Consider the following 20,634-nt stretch of genomic DNA (forward strand, 5'->3'; position numbering starts at 1 on the left):
AGGAAGCAAGAGGAAAGCAAACCAGTACAAACCAGTAAGCACCAGTACAGACCAGTAAGCACCAGTAGGAACCAGTACATACCAGCAAGTAATAGGAAGCAAGAGGAAAGCAAACCAGTACAAACCAGTAAGCACCAGTACAAACCAGTACAGACCAGTAAGCACCAGCAGGTAATAGAAAGCAAGAAAGCAAACCAGTAAGCACCAGTACAAACCAGTACAGACCAGTAAGTACCAGTAGAAACCAGTACACATCAGTAAGTAATAGGAAGCAAGAGGAAAGCAAACCAGTACAAACCAGTAAGCACCAGTAGGTAATAGGAAGCAAGAAGAAAGCAAACCAGTAAGCACCAGCAAGTAATAGAAAGCAAGAGGAAAAGTAACAGAAAGCCCCAAATGGCTGAAAAACTTAATTTCCCAGGATCCTCAGCCCTCCCAAAGGAACTACTGTGCAAGGGGCCTGGGCGGGGCAGGAAGGGAACTTATCTCCCTCCCCGATCTCTTGCAATCAGCTGTTGAGCGGGTTCCTTTTAACACTCTCTTTCCCTCTTGTCAGCCTTTAGCTCTTTCTAAAACAGAAAAAGCAGGATCTGCCTTTCGCCCCTGGGCAATTTGGCTCCAGGGACCATGCATTCGCTCCATAAGACGCACAGACATTTCCCCTTACTTTTTAGTGCGTCTTATGGAGCAAAAAAATATGGTACCTCATAGAGTTGCGGTGAGGATAAAATAGAAGCGGAAGAATCGTGGAGGCTGCACCCTGAGTGCCCTGGAGTAAAGGCGAGATATTACATCTGCATAGCTGAGAAGAAGCCCTGCTCCTTTGAACCCTAGCATCTCCTGTTACCAGGCTTGCTGCTTACCTGTGACCATCACTTACCTGTGACCATCAGCAGTCCAGCAAGTCACCAACTGCAGAAGCAGTAGCCAAAGGGGGTTGGTTTTATGTAGCAAAGGAATCACTGTAGTTAAGTGGCAGAGCATCTGCTCTGCCTGCAGAAGGTCCCAGGTTCTAACCCTAGCAACAGCTGAGATTAACTTATCTAACTTAGCCATGGTCATTCATCTCAGTGGGTTTACTCTGAGCAGGACTAACATTGGCTATGATTCAATAGAGATGGTGCTGGTTTGAAACACAATGGAAAGGACCGGTGCCGTCATGCTAAAAACCCAATTCCAACATAGTATGGAACAGGCCTCCTGATGAGATGGTATCTGCAGTTTCATAAGGAACATTATTTCAGTTATCTTGGTCCCAAGTTGTATAGCGATTTATGCACCAAAACCTGCACCTTGAACTTAGCTTCGCAACTACAGTAACGCAGCCAGTGCAATTCTTCCAACATGTTGGTGATATCCTGTCCCAAGTTCAGCCACTGCATTTTGCACCAGCCCAACTTCAAGGACAACCCTACATAGAAAGCACTACAATGAATTGCAGTAATCCAGCTGGGAGGTTACTACAGCATGAAAAACAGTAATTATGCTTTCTTGGTAAAAGGCACTCCTAGCCACTGAGGTCACCTGAGCCTCCAGTCACAGAAATAGATCCAGGAGCACCTTCAGGGAAAGTATATCTATACTGTAGTAGGCAATTGATCATTTATCCAGACTGGAATTGGTCAGGCCTCCATATTGCCAAGATTCAGATTCAATTTGTTGACCCTCCTCCAGCCTACCATCAAGCCCAGGTGCTGGACCATGGCTTACACAGCTTTCCTAAATTAGATGATACACAAAAAAATAGAGCTGGCATCATCAGCGTACTCATCACACCTTACTCTCTTATTTGAAAAGGAACATGGTTGCTAGTGTGGGGGCAGTTTCTTGCAAAATCCGAGTCATGCACCAGTTCTGGCACAGAAATGGCTGAATGTGGGTATCCAAGTAGCAGGACAACTCAGACATATGACTACAGAGCTGCTTCAGTTGCCAAAATTATGCTGAAAAAGACAATAAACAACATTGTCTCAGGCAGGATTCATGCTTCTTAGTTGCAACGAGAAAAGGCATGGGGCCACTATGTGATCCCGAGCAAGCCACTTTCTTTCTTTAGTTCCCCCTTCTGTGAAATAGAAACAATACAGATCCCTCTCACAGGGTTGATAGGACAAACATAACAGAGGCCTAAGTTCCTCATAAGAAAAGTAGGATAGAAAATAGTGTAGAAAACATAATTAATTTGCAAATGGGTGTTAAATATACTTACCCAGATCATCCACTGAACCAATGAGATAGGAGCTACTGCCAAAGTTTGAAACCTTGATGGCACAAATCTCAAGGTTGGCTGCCTCCCAAGCACATACCTTCTCACATGTGGGCTTTTCACATGTGGGTATGCTGAAGACAGATAGTCCCATAGAAAAGCCAATGAAGATGAATTCTCCAGTGGCTACCATGCAGTTTGCCCTTCCCTCAACCTGGGAATATTGAAAGTGAAGAAAGCATATTGCCCATTTCAGCAATTAATCCCATTGCATGCATTAATTCACTGCTGATAAATATTAAGTGTTATCTTCAGTGCTGCCATATTAATAACCACACTAGCCATTTTGCACACATGTACCAGTAAGTAGACTGTTAAATAACCATCACAGTCTGTGCTTACTGCAGTTCATTTCCCTCTGACCTCACCATCCCACCCGCTAACAATCATGTGTATATATGCCTAACACTTCATACATATGGTGAAGTGGATTCTAGTCTACAAAAGCTTATGCCGTAATAACTGTGTTAGCCTTTAAGGTGCCAGAAGACTCTTTGCTATATCCTACTGAATTCATTGGGGAGCTACTGCTAAGTAAGAACTACTCATCCCACAAATTGCCCGCGAATGAGTACCTGGAATTCAGATGAAGGTGGGTACTTTGGGGGTGGAACCTTTGGTTGCCTGGTTTCCTGTAATGGTTGCGGCCCTTCAACAATTTCCCAGGTTCGCTCAAGCAAGAGATTCACCAGTTTATTGATCATCCGATAAGGCTGAGGCAAAGTATCACGGAACTCATATGGATCTTTCAAGAATATATCTTCCTCTTCGTCTTTCTTAATCCAGTCCTTTTCAGTGGGTGAAGGTATGTCCAGGGGCTGCTTGCGGAGGAAGACAGGCATTTTTGTGCCACTTCTATTGTCCCTCTACAAGCAGTTGGGCAGCTTTGAATCTTAAGAAAGCTCTGTAGTAAAATATAATCTGATTATTGATCAGGCGTTTCCCCCCCCCCCTAAAAAAAGCAGTTCATTATACTTTGAGAAGCAATACCTGCTTCACACCATGGCAACCAAAAGGGAGAGCGAAGACAGCACTATGGTGCTGAGGTCCAGCATTTGGGCTTCCCATAGGCATCAAGTTAGCCACTATGAGAACAAGATGCCTAACTAAATGGGCCTTTCGTCTGATCCAGCATAGCTCTTCTTATGTTCCGCTCTACCAGAATTCAGTGTGACTGTGTTCCTCACTAGAAAGCAAATATGCCTATGACTCCTCAGAAGTAAAGTTTAGGAGAGTCTTGCTTGATAAAACAGATAAAACAGTATCACACTCCTACTAGGGATCCCCAGCAGACGTTATTCATAGGCATGCTGTCTCTAACACTAGTCTAATAACTATATCGTCCAAATGGAAACTCACTAGGTGAAACCCTGGATCAGTTGCTTTCCCTCAGATTAACCTACCTCACAGGGCTGTGAGCAGGTGTTTTTGTTTTTTTAAATCACCTTCTTCACCAAAAGGCTCCAGAAAGTGTAGATCAGGCTTCCTCAAACTCAGCCCTCCAGATGTTTTTGGCCTACAACTCCCATGATCCCTAGCTAGAAGGAACAGTGGTCAGAGATGATGGGAATTGTCGTTTCAAAACATCTGGAGGGCTGAGTTTGAGGAAGCCTGGTGTAGATGGTTCCTCCTCCCAGGCTGAATCTGCACAACCACCCTATGAGGTAGATTACACTGGGTTTGCCCGTGTGAGCAGTCCAAGGTCACGCAACAAGCTTTATGGCTACATGAGGGATTTGAACATGGATCTCCCTGGACCTAGTGTCATAAGAACAATTATTATTATTATTTATTTGTATCCCACGCATCTCATTGGGTTGCCTCAGCCACTCTGGGAGGCTTCCAACACATATAAAAACATAATAAAACATTTAAAAACTTCCCTATACAGGGATGTCTTCTAAAAGTGTTTATACACACACAGAGAGAGTGCTTTTTTTCTTAAAAAAATGTTTAGGGGTATTCTCATTTTGACTCAAGAAAACCCCCATTTTATAGTTCAAATTGGGAAAAATAAATATAGTAAATGGACAAAAGTACAAAGATTCACAAAATGTTTAGGGGTAATCGTCCCCCTGCATCCCCCCAGAAAAAAAGCACTGTAATATATAATTTATACTTTTCAAATTTATACATTTCACTGATTTTACAATCATTTGACACTTCAAAACTTGACTTCCTCTCCCCACTTCTGCGTTCCTTAAATTTATTTTTAACATCTTCTGCAAATCCAAATTAACTTAATTTGTTCATTTATTCATCTTCTTTAAATATATACTCTTATGAAACTGCAGGTTATTGCAATAATCCCGCCAATATTTTTAATCTCTTTACAATTAATCTCTTTACAATTTATCTGTAAATATTCAATAAACCATTCTAAAGGTTATATGGTTCCTCATCTCCAATCTTACTCTCAAACCAACTGGCCCCATTAAAATAAAAAAAAAGTGTATGCGAGGAAGATAAATGCATATATATACACGGTGCTGAGCTCCAGAGACATGTTAATGAATCTTATTAATTAATTTCACAATAACAAATCACAACCCCTCACTCCGCTTTCCAAACACCAGCCCCGCACCTGTACACGTGTACACACGCACGCACGCACAAAAAAACAAGCACGCTACACCTGTTTCCGGAAGTTGACACGTTGCCATAGTAACCCAGACCCGGAAGGAAGGAAGGCCGTATTTGCGGGGCTGGACGATCTACGGGCGGGGAGGCGGAGCTAACTCTGACCACGCCCCCTCCCCGAGAGCCAGCTGATCGCACAGGTGGCCCGTTGCGGAAAGTTCCGTGTCGGGGTTCCGAGCTGCTTGGCCGCCTTCCGGCGTGGGGTTTGCCGCCGCCTTTGCAAATGGAAGCGTTTGTGCACTTCACCAACCAGACCCAGGGTCGAGATCGGCTCTTTCGGTGAGGGGGGGGGGAGGAAAGAGGCGAGTGGGTGGGTGGGCTGAATAGCTGGTGTCACCCAAAAGTTTTGATTTTGTTTTAGCGTTATTTTGTATTGATTGCTAAAGGCGCTTTTAAGGCGGTGTTCAGTTATAGTTGTCGATTTCGCAAACCTTTCCCACCATACCAAAATAGAGAGAGAGAGAGAGCGAGAGAAGCAATTGTGCAATCCTATATACTCGCGGTGCATTTTTTTTCTAAAAGTTTAGGGGTACTCATTTAGAAAATCACCATTTTAGAGTTCAAATCGGGGGGAAATAAATACAGTAAATGGACAAAAGTGCAAAGATTCACAAAATGTTTAGGGGTATGCCTACCCCCAGGGGGAAAAAGCACTGTATGCTCAGAGGAACTTCCTCTCTGGTAAACTGGGTTGTAGGATCTCTGCCTTAAGTATTGCATACAACTTCATAGAAATGAAATGTAGTCAGTGACACCCCTCTGAACCTGGCATAGGCAAACTCAGCCCTCCAGATGGTTGGGGACTACAACTCCCATCATCCCTAGCTAACAGGAGCAGTGGTCAGGGATGATGGGAGTTGTAGTCCCAAAACACCTGGAGGGTCGAGTTTGCCTATGCCTGCTCTAAACCAGAAGGGGTGCTCTGTGCTCAGTTTCCAAAATTGCAGCAACTGCTGATGCTTGCGGATAATGCCATCCCTGATGATCAGGTTTCTAAAATACTGCTGAGGGAAGCAGCAATGCACCCTGTGAAATGCATCCAGGTAATTAAAAAAGCTCCTGGGAGCACAAATTTGCCCAACCACAGAAGAGGCTGCTCTGATCTTTGCCACTGCCCATGTAACAGATTGTCCAGATTGAGGATTGCTGCAGAAACGCCGGCAGCCGGGTGCCTCTGAAATAAGGTTGACAGTCAGTGTGGTGTGGAGAAGGTCCAGGGTTCGATTCCTGACATATATTTTTTTAAAGATATCTATACTGCCCTTCATCCAGGCATCACATGGCGCTTGACAATATAAAAACACAAAAAGACATGCCATAGTAACAAACAAAAGCAATACCCCCCCTCCCATTTAAAAGACCATAGATTGTTTAATTAGCCTAAGCGCTGGGTAAAGAGGAGTGTTTTTGCCTGGCACCTTAAGATATGGAACAAAGGTGCCATGGGAGCCTCCCAGGGGAAAGCATTCCACAAGTGGAGGGAGCCACCACAGAAAAGGCCCGTTCTCATTTTGCCAACCTCTAGACCTCTTACAAAGGAGGCACACAAAGAAGGGCCTCAAAAGATGATTGCAGAGTCCAGGTCAGTTCATATGGGGCGACTCTGTCCTTAAGGTATTGTGGTCCTGAGCTATTTTAAGACTTTTTCGTCAAAACCAGCACTTCAAATTGGAAACTAATTGTCGACCAGTGTTCTCAGGCCAGGATCGGTGTGATATGCTCAAACCGTCTTGCCCCAGTGAGCAACCACATAGGGCTGGGAATGTCCCCTGCCTGAAGCCCCGGAGAGGCTGCTACCAGTCAGAATAGGCAGTAGATTATTATAGAATCATAGAGTTGGAAGGGAACCCAAGGGTCATCTAGCCCAGCCCCCTACAATACATGGTGCCTTCATTCCGTATCTTTAGGTGCCAGCCAAAAACATTCCTCTTTTCCCGGGCCTTTGGCAAATTTAACAATCTATGGTCCACAGCTGTCACTGGGTAGGTTCAAACCACCAACCTTCTGGTTAACAGCCAGACCCATTGTGCCAACATACTGAGTTTGATGGGTCAGTGGTCTGACTCATAGAACAAACATAAAATACTGCCTTCTACTGAGTGTAACACTGGAGCTAAGAAAACTAAAGTTCAAATCAAGTCTCCACCCCCATTGCTCAGCCCAGACACTGAGGTCCAGCTCCGAGGGCCTTCTGGCAGTTCCTTCCCTACGAGAAGTAAGGTTACAGGGAACCAGGCAGAGGGCCTTCTCGGTAGTGGCGCCTGTCCTGTGGAACACCCTACCATCAGATGTCAAGGAAACAAACAACTATCTGACTTTTAGAAGACATCTGAAGGCAGCCGTGTTTAGGGAGGTTTTTAATGTTTGGTGTTTTATTATGTTTTTAATATTCTGTTCGGAACCTCCCAGAGTGGCTGGGGAAACCCAGCCAGATGGGTGGGGTATTAATAATAATAATAATAATAATAATAATAATAATAATAATAATAATATCAACATGAAGCTCACTGGGTGACTTTGGGCCAATCACTAGTTCTCAACCTTGCCTATCTCATTGGGCTTTTGTGAGGATAAAAATTAGGCATGTATTATCTGAGCTTCAGGAGGCGGTAAAGGTCAAGGGACCCCTGACCATTAGGTCCAGTCGCAGACGACTCTGGCGTTGCAGTGCTCATCTCACTTTACTGGTTGAGGGAGCCGGTGTACAGCTTCCGGGTCATGTGGCCAGCATGACTAAACTGCTTTTGGTGAACCAGAGCAGCGCACTTATAAAAGCAGCTTATAAAAGAAATTGATTATAATTAATTTTGAAACTGCGGTGCTCTTGTCAGCAGCAGATTAATCTGCAGCAATGAACAGCTGATCTCTCGATCTCTCTCTGCTGTGAAAACCTAATCATGTGAGGACCAGCAAAGCTAGTTATGTTTAGCCTGGAGAAGAGAAGAATTCACATATCTGAAGGGCTGTCGTGCAGAAGAATTGGCAGACTTGTTCTCTGTTGCCCTGTGTGGTGGATGACCCTTGCTCCGAAAAGCGTGGTCAAAATTAAATGGTTCAGGAACTCAGACTAGACCGAATTTCATCAAATCATGCACAGACTTTACTAAAACAAAACTCAGCAAGAGAGGGTGGGGAAGCAAATCTGTTATGATTGCATTTTTTATGAGAAGCTTTTTGAACCAACATGGAAACCATAACCAACTATTTTTCAGAATTCACACTCCTTTGATTTTTGCGAGGCTGGTCTCCCGACAGAAAATGTGCACATCAATGCATATATCAGGGGAAAGTGTGCATTAAAATACATTCATTGGTGAAAGTAACACATAAGCATGCAATATATTGGAGGGGGGGGGAACGGCTTGCAAAGATGTGTGTCTTGGTTGGAACAGCGTACAAAAATACGTAAAATTCACATGAAAAATACTGGTGAATTTTTATGAGGATTCAAAAACAAGAACAAAATAACAGCCACAAATTGCCGGAGAAATGTGGAGGACTCAACCTAAGGCTGGAAAAATGAGAAACTTAATAGAAGTCAAAAAGGACAGGTTCATCCATCCCTGGTAGTGCTAGAAAAACAGGACTGCAGCTGATGTACTAAGCAGCCAGAGGGAGAATGCTGCCTCACTGAGTCATAACTCAGTAATAGGGCAAATGCTTTGCACACGGAAGGTGCCAGATTCATTCCTTGTTATCTTTGGGAAGGGCTGTAAGATGCTCCTGTCTGAAATTCTGTAGAGCTGGAGCCAGGCAGCCTTTGCCAACCTGACGCCCTCCAGATATCTGGGAGGAAACAAACCACAGTCCCTGGCTTAGCATCACACCTCAATTGGGGGCCATGGTTTGTTTTCTAAACAGTCCAGAAAGGCATGTCTACAGGCACATCATTAACCTTGGTTTAGCATGATGTGTGAACTGGGCCAGACTTTAGGAAAGAAATGGGAGGCGGGGAGATGCTTTCCTATTCCAAGCCAACACATTTCAAGAATACCTGCTCTTACTCTTGGGTGTCTACTAATAATACATTTTTTAAAATTTATATTTTTATTCATTTACATACCGCTTAATCATTTCTAGGTGCTGGACATAAAAAAAAACAACCCACAGAAAATGGGTCAATAAAACAATACAAAGTTAGCAGGAAACCCAAGACCACCTTGCAGTGCTTGCTAGAACAAGAAGCCCATAACCGTATGTCTGAGGTTGAGCAAGGAGGCTGTCTGTCTGATCTCAATTGGGAGGGAGTTCCACAGGCACTGAAACCATGGCTTCTAAAAGTTATGAGCCATGGGATACTATCAGCAGGGACTCCACAAAGATCACAATACAGAAGGGACCAGGGTTAATATTTCCTGGACCCATAACATAAGAGCAACCAGTGTAAGCTTTCAGCACCAGAGCTGTGTACTGGACAGACTGTGCGGTCTGTCCTCATCAAACGCAGTATTTTACACTAGCTGGAATTTCTGGATCAGGCACAATGGTAGCCCCACACAGAGCATGTTGCAGTAATGAATTCTTTATTATAGAGTGCATGTTCGCATTGCTTGAGTTGCCTCCTAGTACCGGGTAACATAATTGTGTGCGTAAGGATATTTTGTGAGCAATCGCCCCAAGGAAGAGAATAGTTCTACTCCTTTGATGCTTCTGGCTTAATTTAATTGTGGGAGAGACAGCCCTGTCCCTCTGCGAGTGGCCTGTTTTTGCCTGTGGTGTGAATTGGGTTCTCTGTGTTTTTCCTCCCCATTCCAGAGCAACTCAGTATGCATGCATGCTGCTTAGCTATATGTTAGAGCATAAGACCGGCCGGGAGGAAGTGATAATGAAGCTCAAAGACCTGGAGGCAAGCATGCGCTCGGGCCGCAAGTGTAAGTACGTTGCTTATTAAGAAATACCAAAAAGAGAGAGGGGGGGCACATCTTTTGTAGGCATAATCTGGGGATGGGGAGCAGAAAAAAGACCAGTTGCAAATGCACAAAACCAGTACTGTATATCAGGCATGTCCTACATGTAGATCGTGATCTACCGGTAGATCACTGGACGTCTGTGGTAGATCACCGGAAGATCAGTGGCTCCCCCAAAGAAGCTAAAAAACTTTGTCTCCCCTAAGAAAAACTCAACATCTTTGCCCTGCACCCCTAAAATGACCTAAACCACCAAAAACAGGACTTTCCTTCCTAAAAAAAAAGCTCAATGTCACTTTCCTCCTCCCTAAAGAAGCTCAACAACGTTTATGTGAACCCAAAAAACAGGACTTTCCTTCCTAAAAAAAGCTCAACAACCTTGACCTGAGCCCCCCAAAAGGGGATAGATCACTGCCAGTTTTTAACTCTGTGAGCAGATCACAGTCTCTTGGAAGTTGGCCACCCCTGCTGTATATAATTGAAACAGATCACAAATGATGATGAAAACAATGGAGCCTGTGTTGCTGCTCTTGAGTTAGTTTGGAGTCCTGTTAATTGAAATGAGAAGAGCACATGCTTATAGCTCTTCATCAAATCTATCAAAAATGGTCTGTTGAAGGGGTGGAGGGACCTTTGAAAGCTCAAGGTCCACATTCCCTTCTGGGCAACTTTCTGGGGGCCACGTGGCAGTGGTGGGTGGGGCCAGAGGCAAAAGTTTGCAGAGCAACGTATGTAAATGCATGTATGTAAATGTTGTCTTTGAACAGTAAGCTACGGTAGTTGGTACACACCCACACACCCCTCCTCCAGCCAGCCAAGCACAAGGCACTATCAGATTTCAAGGACACGTTCCAGCCAGGCAAAAACAGTCAAGGAGGGTGCAAAGCAGGACCAGTGAGGGGTATGGTCTGGGGACAGTATCAAAGGCTAAACAGAAAATTTTGGAGGACTGCATTCAGCCAATGGGCCTGAGGTCAAACACAATAACAGAGGTTTTTGCAGGGGTTTTTTTTTAAAAGAAAATTGCATAAATAATATACGTGATTTCATTGATGTAGACATGAATGGACAGTGACTCAGGCTGCATTTCATCCACCCTTATACCTGGAAATGCTCCATTTGAGGAGGACAGGCTTGCAAATAAAATCCTATACATCCTCCTTTCCTTTTGCACAGTTTTCAGCGTGCCACCTTAATTTGTTTGTAATAAATAAATTGCTCAACATGCAAGTTAGCAGTGTACACTGGGGGGGGGGGGAGCTGAGTGGTTGAAACAGTTTTAAAACCCATGATTGATTCCCAGGGGCAGCTTTTGCTTGTTAACTTCCTTCTAAAACTGTGTGGGAAAGGGGTGTGTGTGCTGTGCTCGCAATGAAAATGTGCCCTGTTCCAGATATCTGAGCCCATTTCTTCCTGTAAAAGTCTTCTCTCCTCCAATATCCAGCATTAACTGGTGGGCTGTTGGTACCCAGTGTGATGTATATTGATGGATCTTGGATTAAGTTCCTATACCAGAAGCATCCATGTCTGTTGACTACTGGGTGATGAGGTTTGAGGGTTTTTGTTGTTGATGTTTTTGATCAAACAGTGTGTAACTTTTATGAAACAGGAAAACAAATAAATGAAAGCTGTTTTATCATGTGCTTGTTGTTGACAAGTTTGCTTACCTTTAACGGTCAGGCGGCTTTTTGGCCTAGACCCATCCCCATTCACAAACTGGCAATGACGGCTTGGTGGGGACTGCCCAGCCAGCAAGCGTGGTCTCCTGGTGGATAAATTGAGGCCTGCCCAGCCTCTTCACCTCATTCTCCTTGCCGGAACACTTTGTGTGCAATAGGTGTGCAAGTCTACCCATCCCATCACCTTTTGTAACTCTGAAGCCATGTAGTAAATCTGTTTTGTTTTTAAGTTACTCTTCTAAAGACCCTAACTTTCATTATGTGTTGCTGTTATATTTTGTTTGCTTGCCTGCAACCATATCCAAGAGGCTGATATTTAGAAGACCATAGGACCCTGTCCACCCAGCCAAATGATGGAGTGTATTTGGAATAATAAATGTGACTTACTCCAGCCAGTTCCAGGTGGGATTCTGTGGGTGGGATTGACTCACAAACCAGCAAATGTGCAGTTAAAGTGGATTTGGCACTCTTATGCAACAAGCTGGCTTCATGTGTGTGTGTTTTTGTAAGCACTTTCCTTACACATATGTACACACACACACACACACACACACACACACAAGATATGTCTATTTGTGGTAAGGAAAGTAATGGGGAAATGCCCTGAAAAGTGTGTTGGAAGTCATGGCTAGAAAGAGAGGTTATTCAAAACAATAAAAAAATATTATCAAAGGCCTATGATTATCTGCTTGAATGGAACCTGAAAGACGAGGAGGTCAAGATAGTGATGACCAGGTGGGCTATCGACATCGGTCATAATATAGATTTTGATAAATGGATCAATCTATGGAATAGTAGTTGGAAATTCACAGCATGTTCATCATTGAAGGAGAACATGTACAAAATGATGTACCGCTGGTACCTTACCCCAATTAAACTAAGGAAAATCTATAAAATTGGAACTAACTGTTGTTGGAAATGTGAGATCCATGAAGGGGAATTTTTTCATTTATGGTGGACATGTGACCCAGTAAAGCAATACTGGGAAGAAATATATAATGAACTCAAGAAAATACTGAAATATACTTTTAAGAAAGTACCTGAGGCATTCCTTCTAGGAATGGTAGGAATAGAAATAAAAAAATTGGATCATAAGTTTTTTTTATATGCGACTACGGCGGCGAGACTTCTGTTGGCCCAGGTCTGGAAAACAAAGCAAATACCAACTGTCCAGCAATGGCAACAGAAAACGACTGAATATATGGAAATAGCAAGGATGACAACGAGAGTCAGGCAACAAGGGGAGGAAACGTTTAGAAAAGAATGGGAAAAATATATGGAGTATTTAGACAAGATATGTAAACTGTGAAATATTGATGTATATCTCATGGCGTATAGAGATATGGGAAATGTATTGGTAACTTTGGCTAAATAAGTGGAATTACTATAAGATGTGAGGAGATATTGACTTTAATAGTGAATATGGAAAATTAACGAATAGGAAGCATGGTATGAAGGTAATATGGGAAGGAAATCCACGTGCGGAATACAGATGTAAGACATAAGGAAGACATAATATGAAAGAAGGGAAGTCCAAGCTTGGAAATAGTGAATGTTAAGAATGATATGAATTGTATTATATTTTTTACTATTTTTATTATTTGTCTATTGTTTCTATCATCTACAATGTTATTATATGTTTGCTTTATATTAATCAATAAAAATTATATTCAAAAAAAAGAAAAAAGAAAAGAAAAGTGTGTTGGGGGGGGGAGATAATTGCTTTACGTTATGTCATATAGTCACCCCCACAAAAACATCAGAATGTATGCTCAGTGAACAGCGGGTGGCGTATAATCTCCAGGGCAAACCTTGAGCAAGCAAATCAGGATGAAAGCTCAGTAAACGGGCCGTCTGGAAACGAGGCCATTCTAATAACTGTGGGTTCTCTTGCAGTGTTCAGACTTGGTAACATGCTGCATGCCTTCGTTTCGGCCAGGCACGCCTCCCAGTTGCCAGATTTGGTTTCCCGCTGCTGCCTGACTGCCTCCAACCTCAACCGTGTCCTGTACTTCATGTGCGACACTGTCTTGTGGGTGAAGAGCGTGGGGCTCGTATCGGATATCAACAAGAAGAAGTGGCGCAGCCGGGCGACCAAATACTACTACTATTCCCTGCTGATAAACCTGGCCAACGACTTGTACGAGCTCTGCCGGCGCATGGAGCAGGCCGCACGGAAAGGGAAGCTTCAGGAGGACTCATCTCGGCCCCAGAGCTTAACTTCTCTGGCAACTAGTGGCCTGCAGCCATTTCTCCTCCTCCTCTGCGTCACGCTGAAGAAGCATCCTCCTTTGCTGCTGGACACGGTGAAGAACCTTTGCGATCTCTCTAGTCCGTTGGACCTGCTGGGAATCTACAAGACCAACCCTGGAATCATTGGGCTCTGCGGCCTTATCTCCTCCTTGGTGGGGATCCTCACCATCGCCGTCCCACAACTGAGACTGAAGTATTGACTTTGACGCTTCCCTGATGGCTTCCATTTTGCAGAGTGGTCCTTTGGATATCAAGCCCATTGGGCGGGCTTCCTCTGTCCTGTCAGAGGACTTGTTCTCTGCCGCTGGCTTGGTTTCTGCCTCTTTCCTCATACGTTTTTGCCGCCCTTCGATGGGAGTAGGCATCAATCAGTGATGGCATCAGAAAGAGTGTGCCAGATTTACGTATAAGCTAAACAAGCTATAGCTTAGGGCCCTCTCTTGGGCCCCCCCCAAAAAAAAATTAAAGGAAAAAACAACAACACTGGATGTACTTCGATAAAATACATATTTTGTTACGTGCAAATGGCTTTAGATACCTATTAGGTCCATAAATTACCCATCTGGCATATATTCAACACAGAAAAGCAGCGACAATTTGTTGTTGACAAAGGACAGCTGGACATATAAAGGGCCCCATTACCTTCAGTAGCTTAGGGCCTCATCAAACCTAAATTCGGGCCTGGGAAAGACTGAGGAAAACAACCTCAGAACTATGTAACAAAGAATGTGAAATTGTACAGTCAAGATTTGGGTCTGAATGTAGAAAAAATGGCATGTGGCCTGCATGAGACTGGCTGAGGGCAGTCAGCGGGTTATGTCCAATGTAGCACTAAACAGATATTCTGATCTCCCCCTCTCCTCCCCCTGCTCACCCTTGAACCCTATTCTGGGGTTTTTCCCTAACCCTCCAGAGCAGATTTGGGAATGGGGGGGGGGAATTCCCTTGCCCTAATTATTGCACTGAAGTCTTGTTGAATACCACCCACTTCATCTTTTCCTGGAGAACTGAAGTTGGTTTAGAATCATAGAATCACGGAATTGTTGAGTTGGAAGGGATCACGAGGGTCATCAAGTCCAAGCCCCTGTGATGCAGAAATCTTTTGCCCAACATGGGGCTTGAACCCACGACCCTGTGATCAAGAGTCTTGTGCTCTACCAACTGAGCTATCAGAGGGGTCACATCTCAGGCTATGGGCGCTTTCACATCTGATCTAGTTTTGCAAGTTTTTTTTTTTTTTAATTGCTTCAAAAAGTTGCCAAGCTGTTTGACTAGAGGCTATAGTGGGAAAGCAAAGTCTTGTAAAAAAAGCAAAACAAGACTGTTGTGTGTGCAACTTCATCCAAATGCTGCTTCCAGTCAAACAGAATATATAAAAGTGCAAAACCTAGTTCACCTTTCGGATAATTACATGAGTATACATACTATGAGGAAACCATTTGACTCTCTGTAGAGTGGGGAACTTCTCCCCACACCCAAAAGATGTGAAGGTATGGGCGGGGAGGAGAGACAGAAAAATGTGGGGTGGGAAACTCTGGCTACTGACTCTTGATATGGACTCTATGACTGCCAAAATACAGTCGTACCTTGGAAATTGAACAGAATCCGTTCCAGAAGTCCGTTTGACTTCCAAAACGTTTGGAAACCCAAGCTTGGCTTCTGATTGGAATCTCCTGCAGCCAATCGGAAGCCGCAGAAGCCCCATCGGACGTTTGGCTTCCAAAAATAGTTCGCAAACCGGAACAGTCACTTTCGGGTTTGCGGCATTCGGGAGCCAAAACTTTCGAGAACTAAGCTGTTCGAAAACCAAGGTATGACTGTATGTAATTACAGGTATCCAGGAATTCTGTGCATGTTCTTTATAGGGCTACCTCCTGGCCCATATTTATCCTGTCCAGCCTGCAGATTCTCACTCCCAGCCTCCTAACATATAGGGATGCCAGGCCTAGCACCAGAATATGCCTTACCTTCTCACATAGCACTGCCTTTCTTGTTGCTTATGGTAGTGGGCAAATCACTTTTTCCAAATGTCACTGGGTGAATGATTTGTTTGTGTTTCCCTGCCCCCTGGGGGGGCATGTGGGGGTGCAGCATATGCACACAGGTGCATCTGAGTTACAACTTGCTTTGCAACAAAAGGAAACCATAGGTCAGCTGTAGTTGGAGAAAGGCCCGAGGAACAAGCTGGGTGGCTTGAGAGCAGAGAACATTGTGCAATGTTGCCAGCAATTTTGTAATGTTCTGAACAAGCAATCTTAGTGCTATCAGAGCTTTGTGGTTCTCACACACAAACACAAAACTTCCAGGGGGCAGTAGGTTTTGGTTTGGTTTTGAAAATTTAGGGTGTAATAGGATACATTAAGAACCCGACTCTTTTGGTGTAGAGCAGGGGTCCCCAAACTAAGGCCCGGGGGCCGGATGCGGCCCAATTGCCTTCTAAATGCGGCCCACGGACGGTCCGGGAATCAGCGTGTTTTTACATGAGTAGAATGTGTCCTTTTATTTAAAATGCATCTCTGGGTTATTTGTGGGGCATAGGAATTCGTTCATTTTTTATTTTATTTTTCAAAATATAGTCCGGCCCCCCACAAGGTCTGAGGGACAGTGGACCGGCCCATGGCTGAAAAAAGTTTGCTGACCACTGGTGTAGAGCAGTGTTTTTCAACCTTTTTTGGGCAAAGGCACACTTGTTTCATGAAAAAAATCACGAGGCACACCACCATTAGAAAATGTTAAAAAATTTAACTCTGTGCCTATATTGACTATATATAAAGTAATTTTCCCACGGCACACCAGGCAACATCTCGCGGCACACTAGTGTGCTGCGGAACAGTGGTTGAAAAACACTGGTGTAGAGGATGCAAGTTGACTTTGGAGTTCCATTTCCAACTCAAGTGTGCAGGTTTCTGAGTTTTAGCAAGTCATTAATTCTCCACACCCCCCCCCCCAAAAAAAACCTACTTTGCATGGTTGTTGTGAGGCAATCCAGTGTACAGCTTCTTGGAGGGATGGGCAAATGAAATAAAGAAACAAGAGTCTAGGTTGTCTAGTCTCAGAAGGTGGTGGACTCTGCTTCATTGGAAGATTTTAAAGAGAGGTTGTATGGCCATCTGTCAGGGATTCTTTAGCTGTGCTTCCCGCATGACCCTTGGGGTCCTTTCCAACCCAATGATTCTAGTTTTCCTGCTTCTTACTCTCTTAACATTTTGTAACTGTTCCTTTTTGCCGAGGATGCTTTTGACTGTAAGACCAACAGACATAAACTCATGACATAGAAATGCATCATCTTCTTGTTACAGGTGGGTAGCCGTGTTGGTCTGCCATAGTCAAAACAAAAAAAATCTTTCCAGTAGCACCTTAGAGACCAACTAAGTTTGTTCTTGGTATGAAACGAAAGCTCATACCGATAACAAACTTAGTTGGTCTCTAAGGTGCTACTGGAAAGAATTTTTTTATTATTTTGTTTCATCTTCTTGTGTTCAACAGAATTCTGATGAAAGCAATGAGATGTATTTCTGTATCATGAGATTAGGGCTGTTGGGTAATGCTAGCAGGTGCAGTCAGAATCACCCTCTAAAAGAAGATGCTGTATTTAAAAGGCTCATTTTTAAGACTAAAATCTGGGAGTAGACTGTTGGGAGCTCACACTTCAGGATTTCTAAAAGCTTTTAAATTTAAGCCATATTTGTGACTTGGGACAGGGTGGAATCCTTTTCTTGGTGCCTTTTAATCTTGCATATTGGGAATTTTTTAACGTGTTTATATTATAAGGTATTTTAACTTATGCTAATATTTTGAATATGTTGTAAGTTGTTTTGTGACCTTTTTCTGCAATGAGCGACTAACAAGTTTAATAACATGAATTTTAAGAGCAACCAGCACCTTTAATATCACACTATCTGGAATAAAAGCTGCTATACTTTCATTTTTTTCCAGGGGTGAAAAAAAGAAAAGCAATTGCAAACTTCTGAGTTTGAATTTGAGTCTTGTGTTTGGTTTACATGTGGTAGGTGAAAAAAGTCACTGATAGAGAAATGGGTGTTTGTTCCCTTCTAAAAGGGGAAGCCAAAAATGGAGCCTTGCAATGTGTACATCACTTTTCAGCTATAAAACTTCACCCGCTGCTGGCTTTGCCGCCTAACCAGACCTTAAGAGGAATGAATTCCTGGTGAATCTCTCAAGAACAATCCAATTCAGCAAGATGTGTTTCAGCCTCCAGATTATTGCATCAAAAAGCAAGACCCCTTCTGCTTCCAATTTTTTATTGCCCCTTGTAACACAATCTTAGAGGACATTTCAGCCTTCTTTCAGCTTTGCAACATACATTCAAAGGTGGTTGGAACTGAATAATGTAGGTCCGCCTTTCTCAGCCTTGAGTTCTCAGATCTTGTTGGACTACAACTCCTATCATCCCTCACCACTAGTCCTGCTAGCTACAGGTGATGGGAGTTATAGTCCAACAAGATCCGGGGACACAAGGTTGTATAAGGAAGCTTTAGGTGGAAAAATGTGGTTTAAGCACCAGCTCAGCTATGGGTTCGGGCCTTGGAACAGAGATGGAGAACCTGTAGCCCTCCAGATGTTCTTGAGCTACAACTTCCATCATTGCTGACCAACGAACATGCTTGCTGGGTCTGATGGGAGTTGGAGTCCAGCAACATCTGGAGGGGCCACGGATTCCCCATCCTATCTCTTCTGCACCTTCATTGATAAAAGTGGTGTGGCACCTAGCAGCACTCCTGTGAAGCTTTGGAATTTTAAAGCATGTTCTCAAGCTGTTTATATTCCACTATTTGCGTTTAGCGGGTCTCACCGCATCCATCTCGCGGACCTGATTGCAGGCAAGAATGTGTAGGACGGCACTGTTGTACAATAAGATGAGTCAATCAAGTGTTCTGCTCTTGTCTCAAACATAACAAGAGAACAGTATAACAGCCAGTGTTTGCATCTCGGATGGGAAAGAAGCAGCACATCATTCATTTGAATAGTTCCCTTCATATGAAAGGGCCATGGCTCAGTGGAAGAGCATCTGCCTTGCATGCAGAAGGTTGCAGGTTCAATCCCCAGTATCTCCAGGTAGGGTTGGGATAAAACTCCCTGGCTGAGACCTGCAACTTCTTCTGATGTTCCTGTTGACAACTGTTAACGACTACAATTGGTCTTACAGGAATTACCAAACTTAAAACCATGGAGAGACCTGGTCTGAACAAAGACATTGGATTCTTATCTCATTACATATGACAAAGCTATTTTTAGCCATCTCGCCCCTTGCTTTTTCCTGTAAGACCAATTGCAGTCGTTAAGAGTCGTCAACAGGTTTTCCACACCCATCAGCCAATCACCCATTCCCACCACCCTTCTGAGTAATACCCCTCCCCACTCCCTCACTATATATAAGGGTCTGGTGACTTCTGTTTCAGTGTATCTGAAGAAGTGTGCATGCACACAAAAGCTCATACCAAGAACAAACTTAGTTGGTCTCTAAGGTGCTACTGGAAGGAATTTTTTATTTTTTATTTTGTTCTGAAATGCAGAACATCTTCAGGAGGAAAGATTAAGGGTACAACCCCTCCCCACACTCCAAAAGATGAAGCGGCAGCCCATGGAGAATGCTCAATGGCCATACAATACTGACCAACTATTCAATGGGAATGGAGTAACAAGAGGGAGGAAGAATGGCATATCCTGGAAATGGGCAGGGCTAGCAGAAATGCTGAACAGTAGCCTCAGCCCTGCACTTAACACTTCCTTAATGGCAGTCCTGAAGATACAATCACCCACAACGCTTTGATCTTATGGTAGCTATTTAAAATCAGAAATAGCCAGTGTCCTTTTTTGCCCCCTTAAAAAAAAATGTTTAGGGGTACTCTCCTTTTGACTCAAGAAAATCACCATTTTATAGTTCAAATTGGGGGAAATAAATACAGTGAATGGACAAAAGTACAAAGATTCACAAAATGTTTAGGGTTATGCGTACCCCTGAGTCCCCCTGGAAATAGCTATCGTGCGTGGGTCTGTGGGTGGGAGTCTGAAAGTGTAACAAGGTGGGGAATGGGTGCTACTTGCTTCACCCGCAAGTGCAACTGCAAAGCCAGGAGTTCTGGCTGCTGTGCAGTTTCTTTCTGTGCATGTGTTTCATTGGGCTGAAAACCAAGTGGTCTGATTTAACCCCATTTCAGTCTAGGACAAGGAGCACTTGTGCTGTGGGATGGTGTGTCGTGTATGTGTGTGTGTGTGTGTGTGTGTGTCTAAAGTCATCTATGCCAAGCAGAGTTTCCTTTGCCAAGTGCCCGGCCCACTGTTTGGGAGCAACTGCTGCACTTTGGACTTCTGTCTGCGGAGAGGAATGATTAATTCCCAGACCTAAGGAAAGAATTTCCACTTGGTTGCAGCAGCTTTGCTTCTTTGCCTATATTTGTGGATTTGAGGGAGGAGGAGGAGGAGGAGGAGGAAGCCATGCAGAGACTGGGGCTGGTTTGCCTGGTCTGAGACCACTGGTGGTGATTTAGGGTCCCGTCTGCACTATGCATTTAAATCGGTATCATACCACTTGAAACAGTTTTGGCTTCCCTGCAAAAAATTTTGGGGACTGTAGTTCATTATGGGTTCTGGAGAAGTGGTATGAAACCCCTATTGCAGAGTGATTTAACCATCCATTTTCACAGGAAACTCTGGGAATTGGAGCTCTAGAAGGGCAGTAGGGGGTCTCCTACCAGTTCTCAGAACCTGGAGCATACTACATTCCCCAGGATTTTGAGAGGGAGGAAGCCATGGCTGTTTAAAGTGGTATACAAATAGAAACAATAGAGCATGTGCTTCTGAAGGCAGCCCTGTTTAGGGAAGTTTTTAATGTCTGATGTTTTATTGTATTTTTTTTTAAAAAAAGAAT

The 20,634-nt window shown here is 43.8% G+C and overlaps 2 protein-coding genes across 2 annotated transcripts in view; one reads left to right on the forward strand and one right to left on the reverse strand.

Moving 5' to 3' along the window:
* Positions 1–3,163, reverse strand: part of WDR93 (WD repeat domain 93) — a 34,133-nt gene extending 30,970 nt beyond the window's left edge. The window contains exons 1-2 of the mRNA XM_033167767.1: positions 2,842–3,163; positions 2,210–2,420 (exon numbers count right to left, since the gene is read on the reverse strand). Coding sequence (XP_033023658.1) covers positions 2,210–2,420; positions 2,842–3,108 — 478 coding nt within the window. The 5' untranslated portion in view covers positions 3,109–3,163. The remainder of the gene's footprint in view (positions 1–2,209; positions 2,421–2,841) is intronic.
* A 1,866-nt stretch (positions 3,164–5,029) lies between these two features.
* PEX11A (peroxisomal biogenesis factor 11 alpha) lies at positions 5,030–14,175 on the forward strand. The gene is made up of 3 exons (XM_033167168.1): positions 5,030–5,185; positions 9,662–9,777; positions 13,389–14,175. Exons 1-3 carry the CDS (start codon positions 5,130–5,132, stop codon positions 13,943–13,945), a joined length of 729 nt encoding a protein of 242 aa, XP_033023059.1. The 5' UTR covers positions 5,030–5,129; the 3' UTR covers positions 13,946–14,175.
* The last annotated feature ends 6,459 nt before the right edge of the window (positions 14,176–20,634 follow it).

Source organism: Lacerta agilis, chromosome 13 (genome assembly GCF_009819535.1).
Source record: "Lacerta agilis isolate rLacAgi1 chromosome 13, rLacAgi1.pri, whole genome shotgun sequence".
Taxonomy (NCBI): Eukaryota; Metazoa; Chordata; class Lepidosauria; order Squamata; family Lacertidae; genus Lacerta; species Lacerta agilis.

Bases quoted from the DNA above. Each gene is read 5' to 3' on its own strand.
- PEX11A (XM_033167168.1), top strand. From the start codon at position 5,130: ATGGAAGCGTTTGTGCACTTCACCAACCAGACCCAGGGTCGAGATCGG. The intron at 5,186-9,661 runs GTGAGGGGGGGG...TCCCCATTCCAG, and splicing joins GGTCGAGATCGGCTCTTTCG to AGCAACTCAGTATGCATGCA. The intron at 9,778-13,388 runs GTAAGTACGTTG...GTTCTCTTGCAG, and splicing joins CATGCGCTCGGGCCGCAAGT to TGTTCAGACTTGGTAACATG.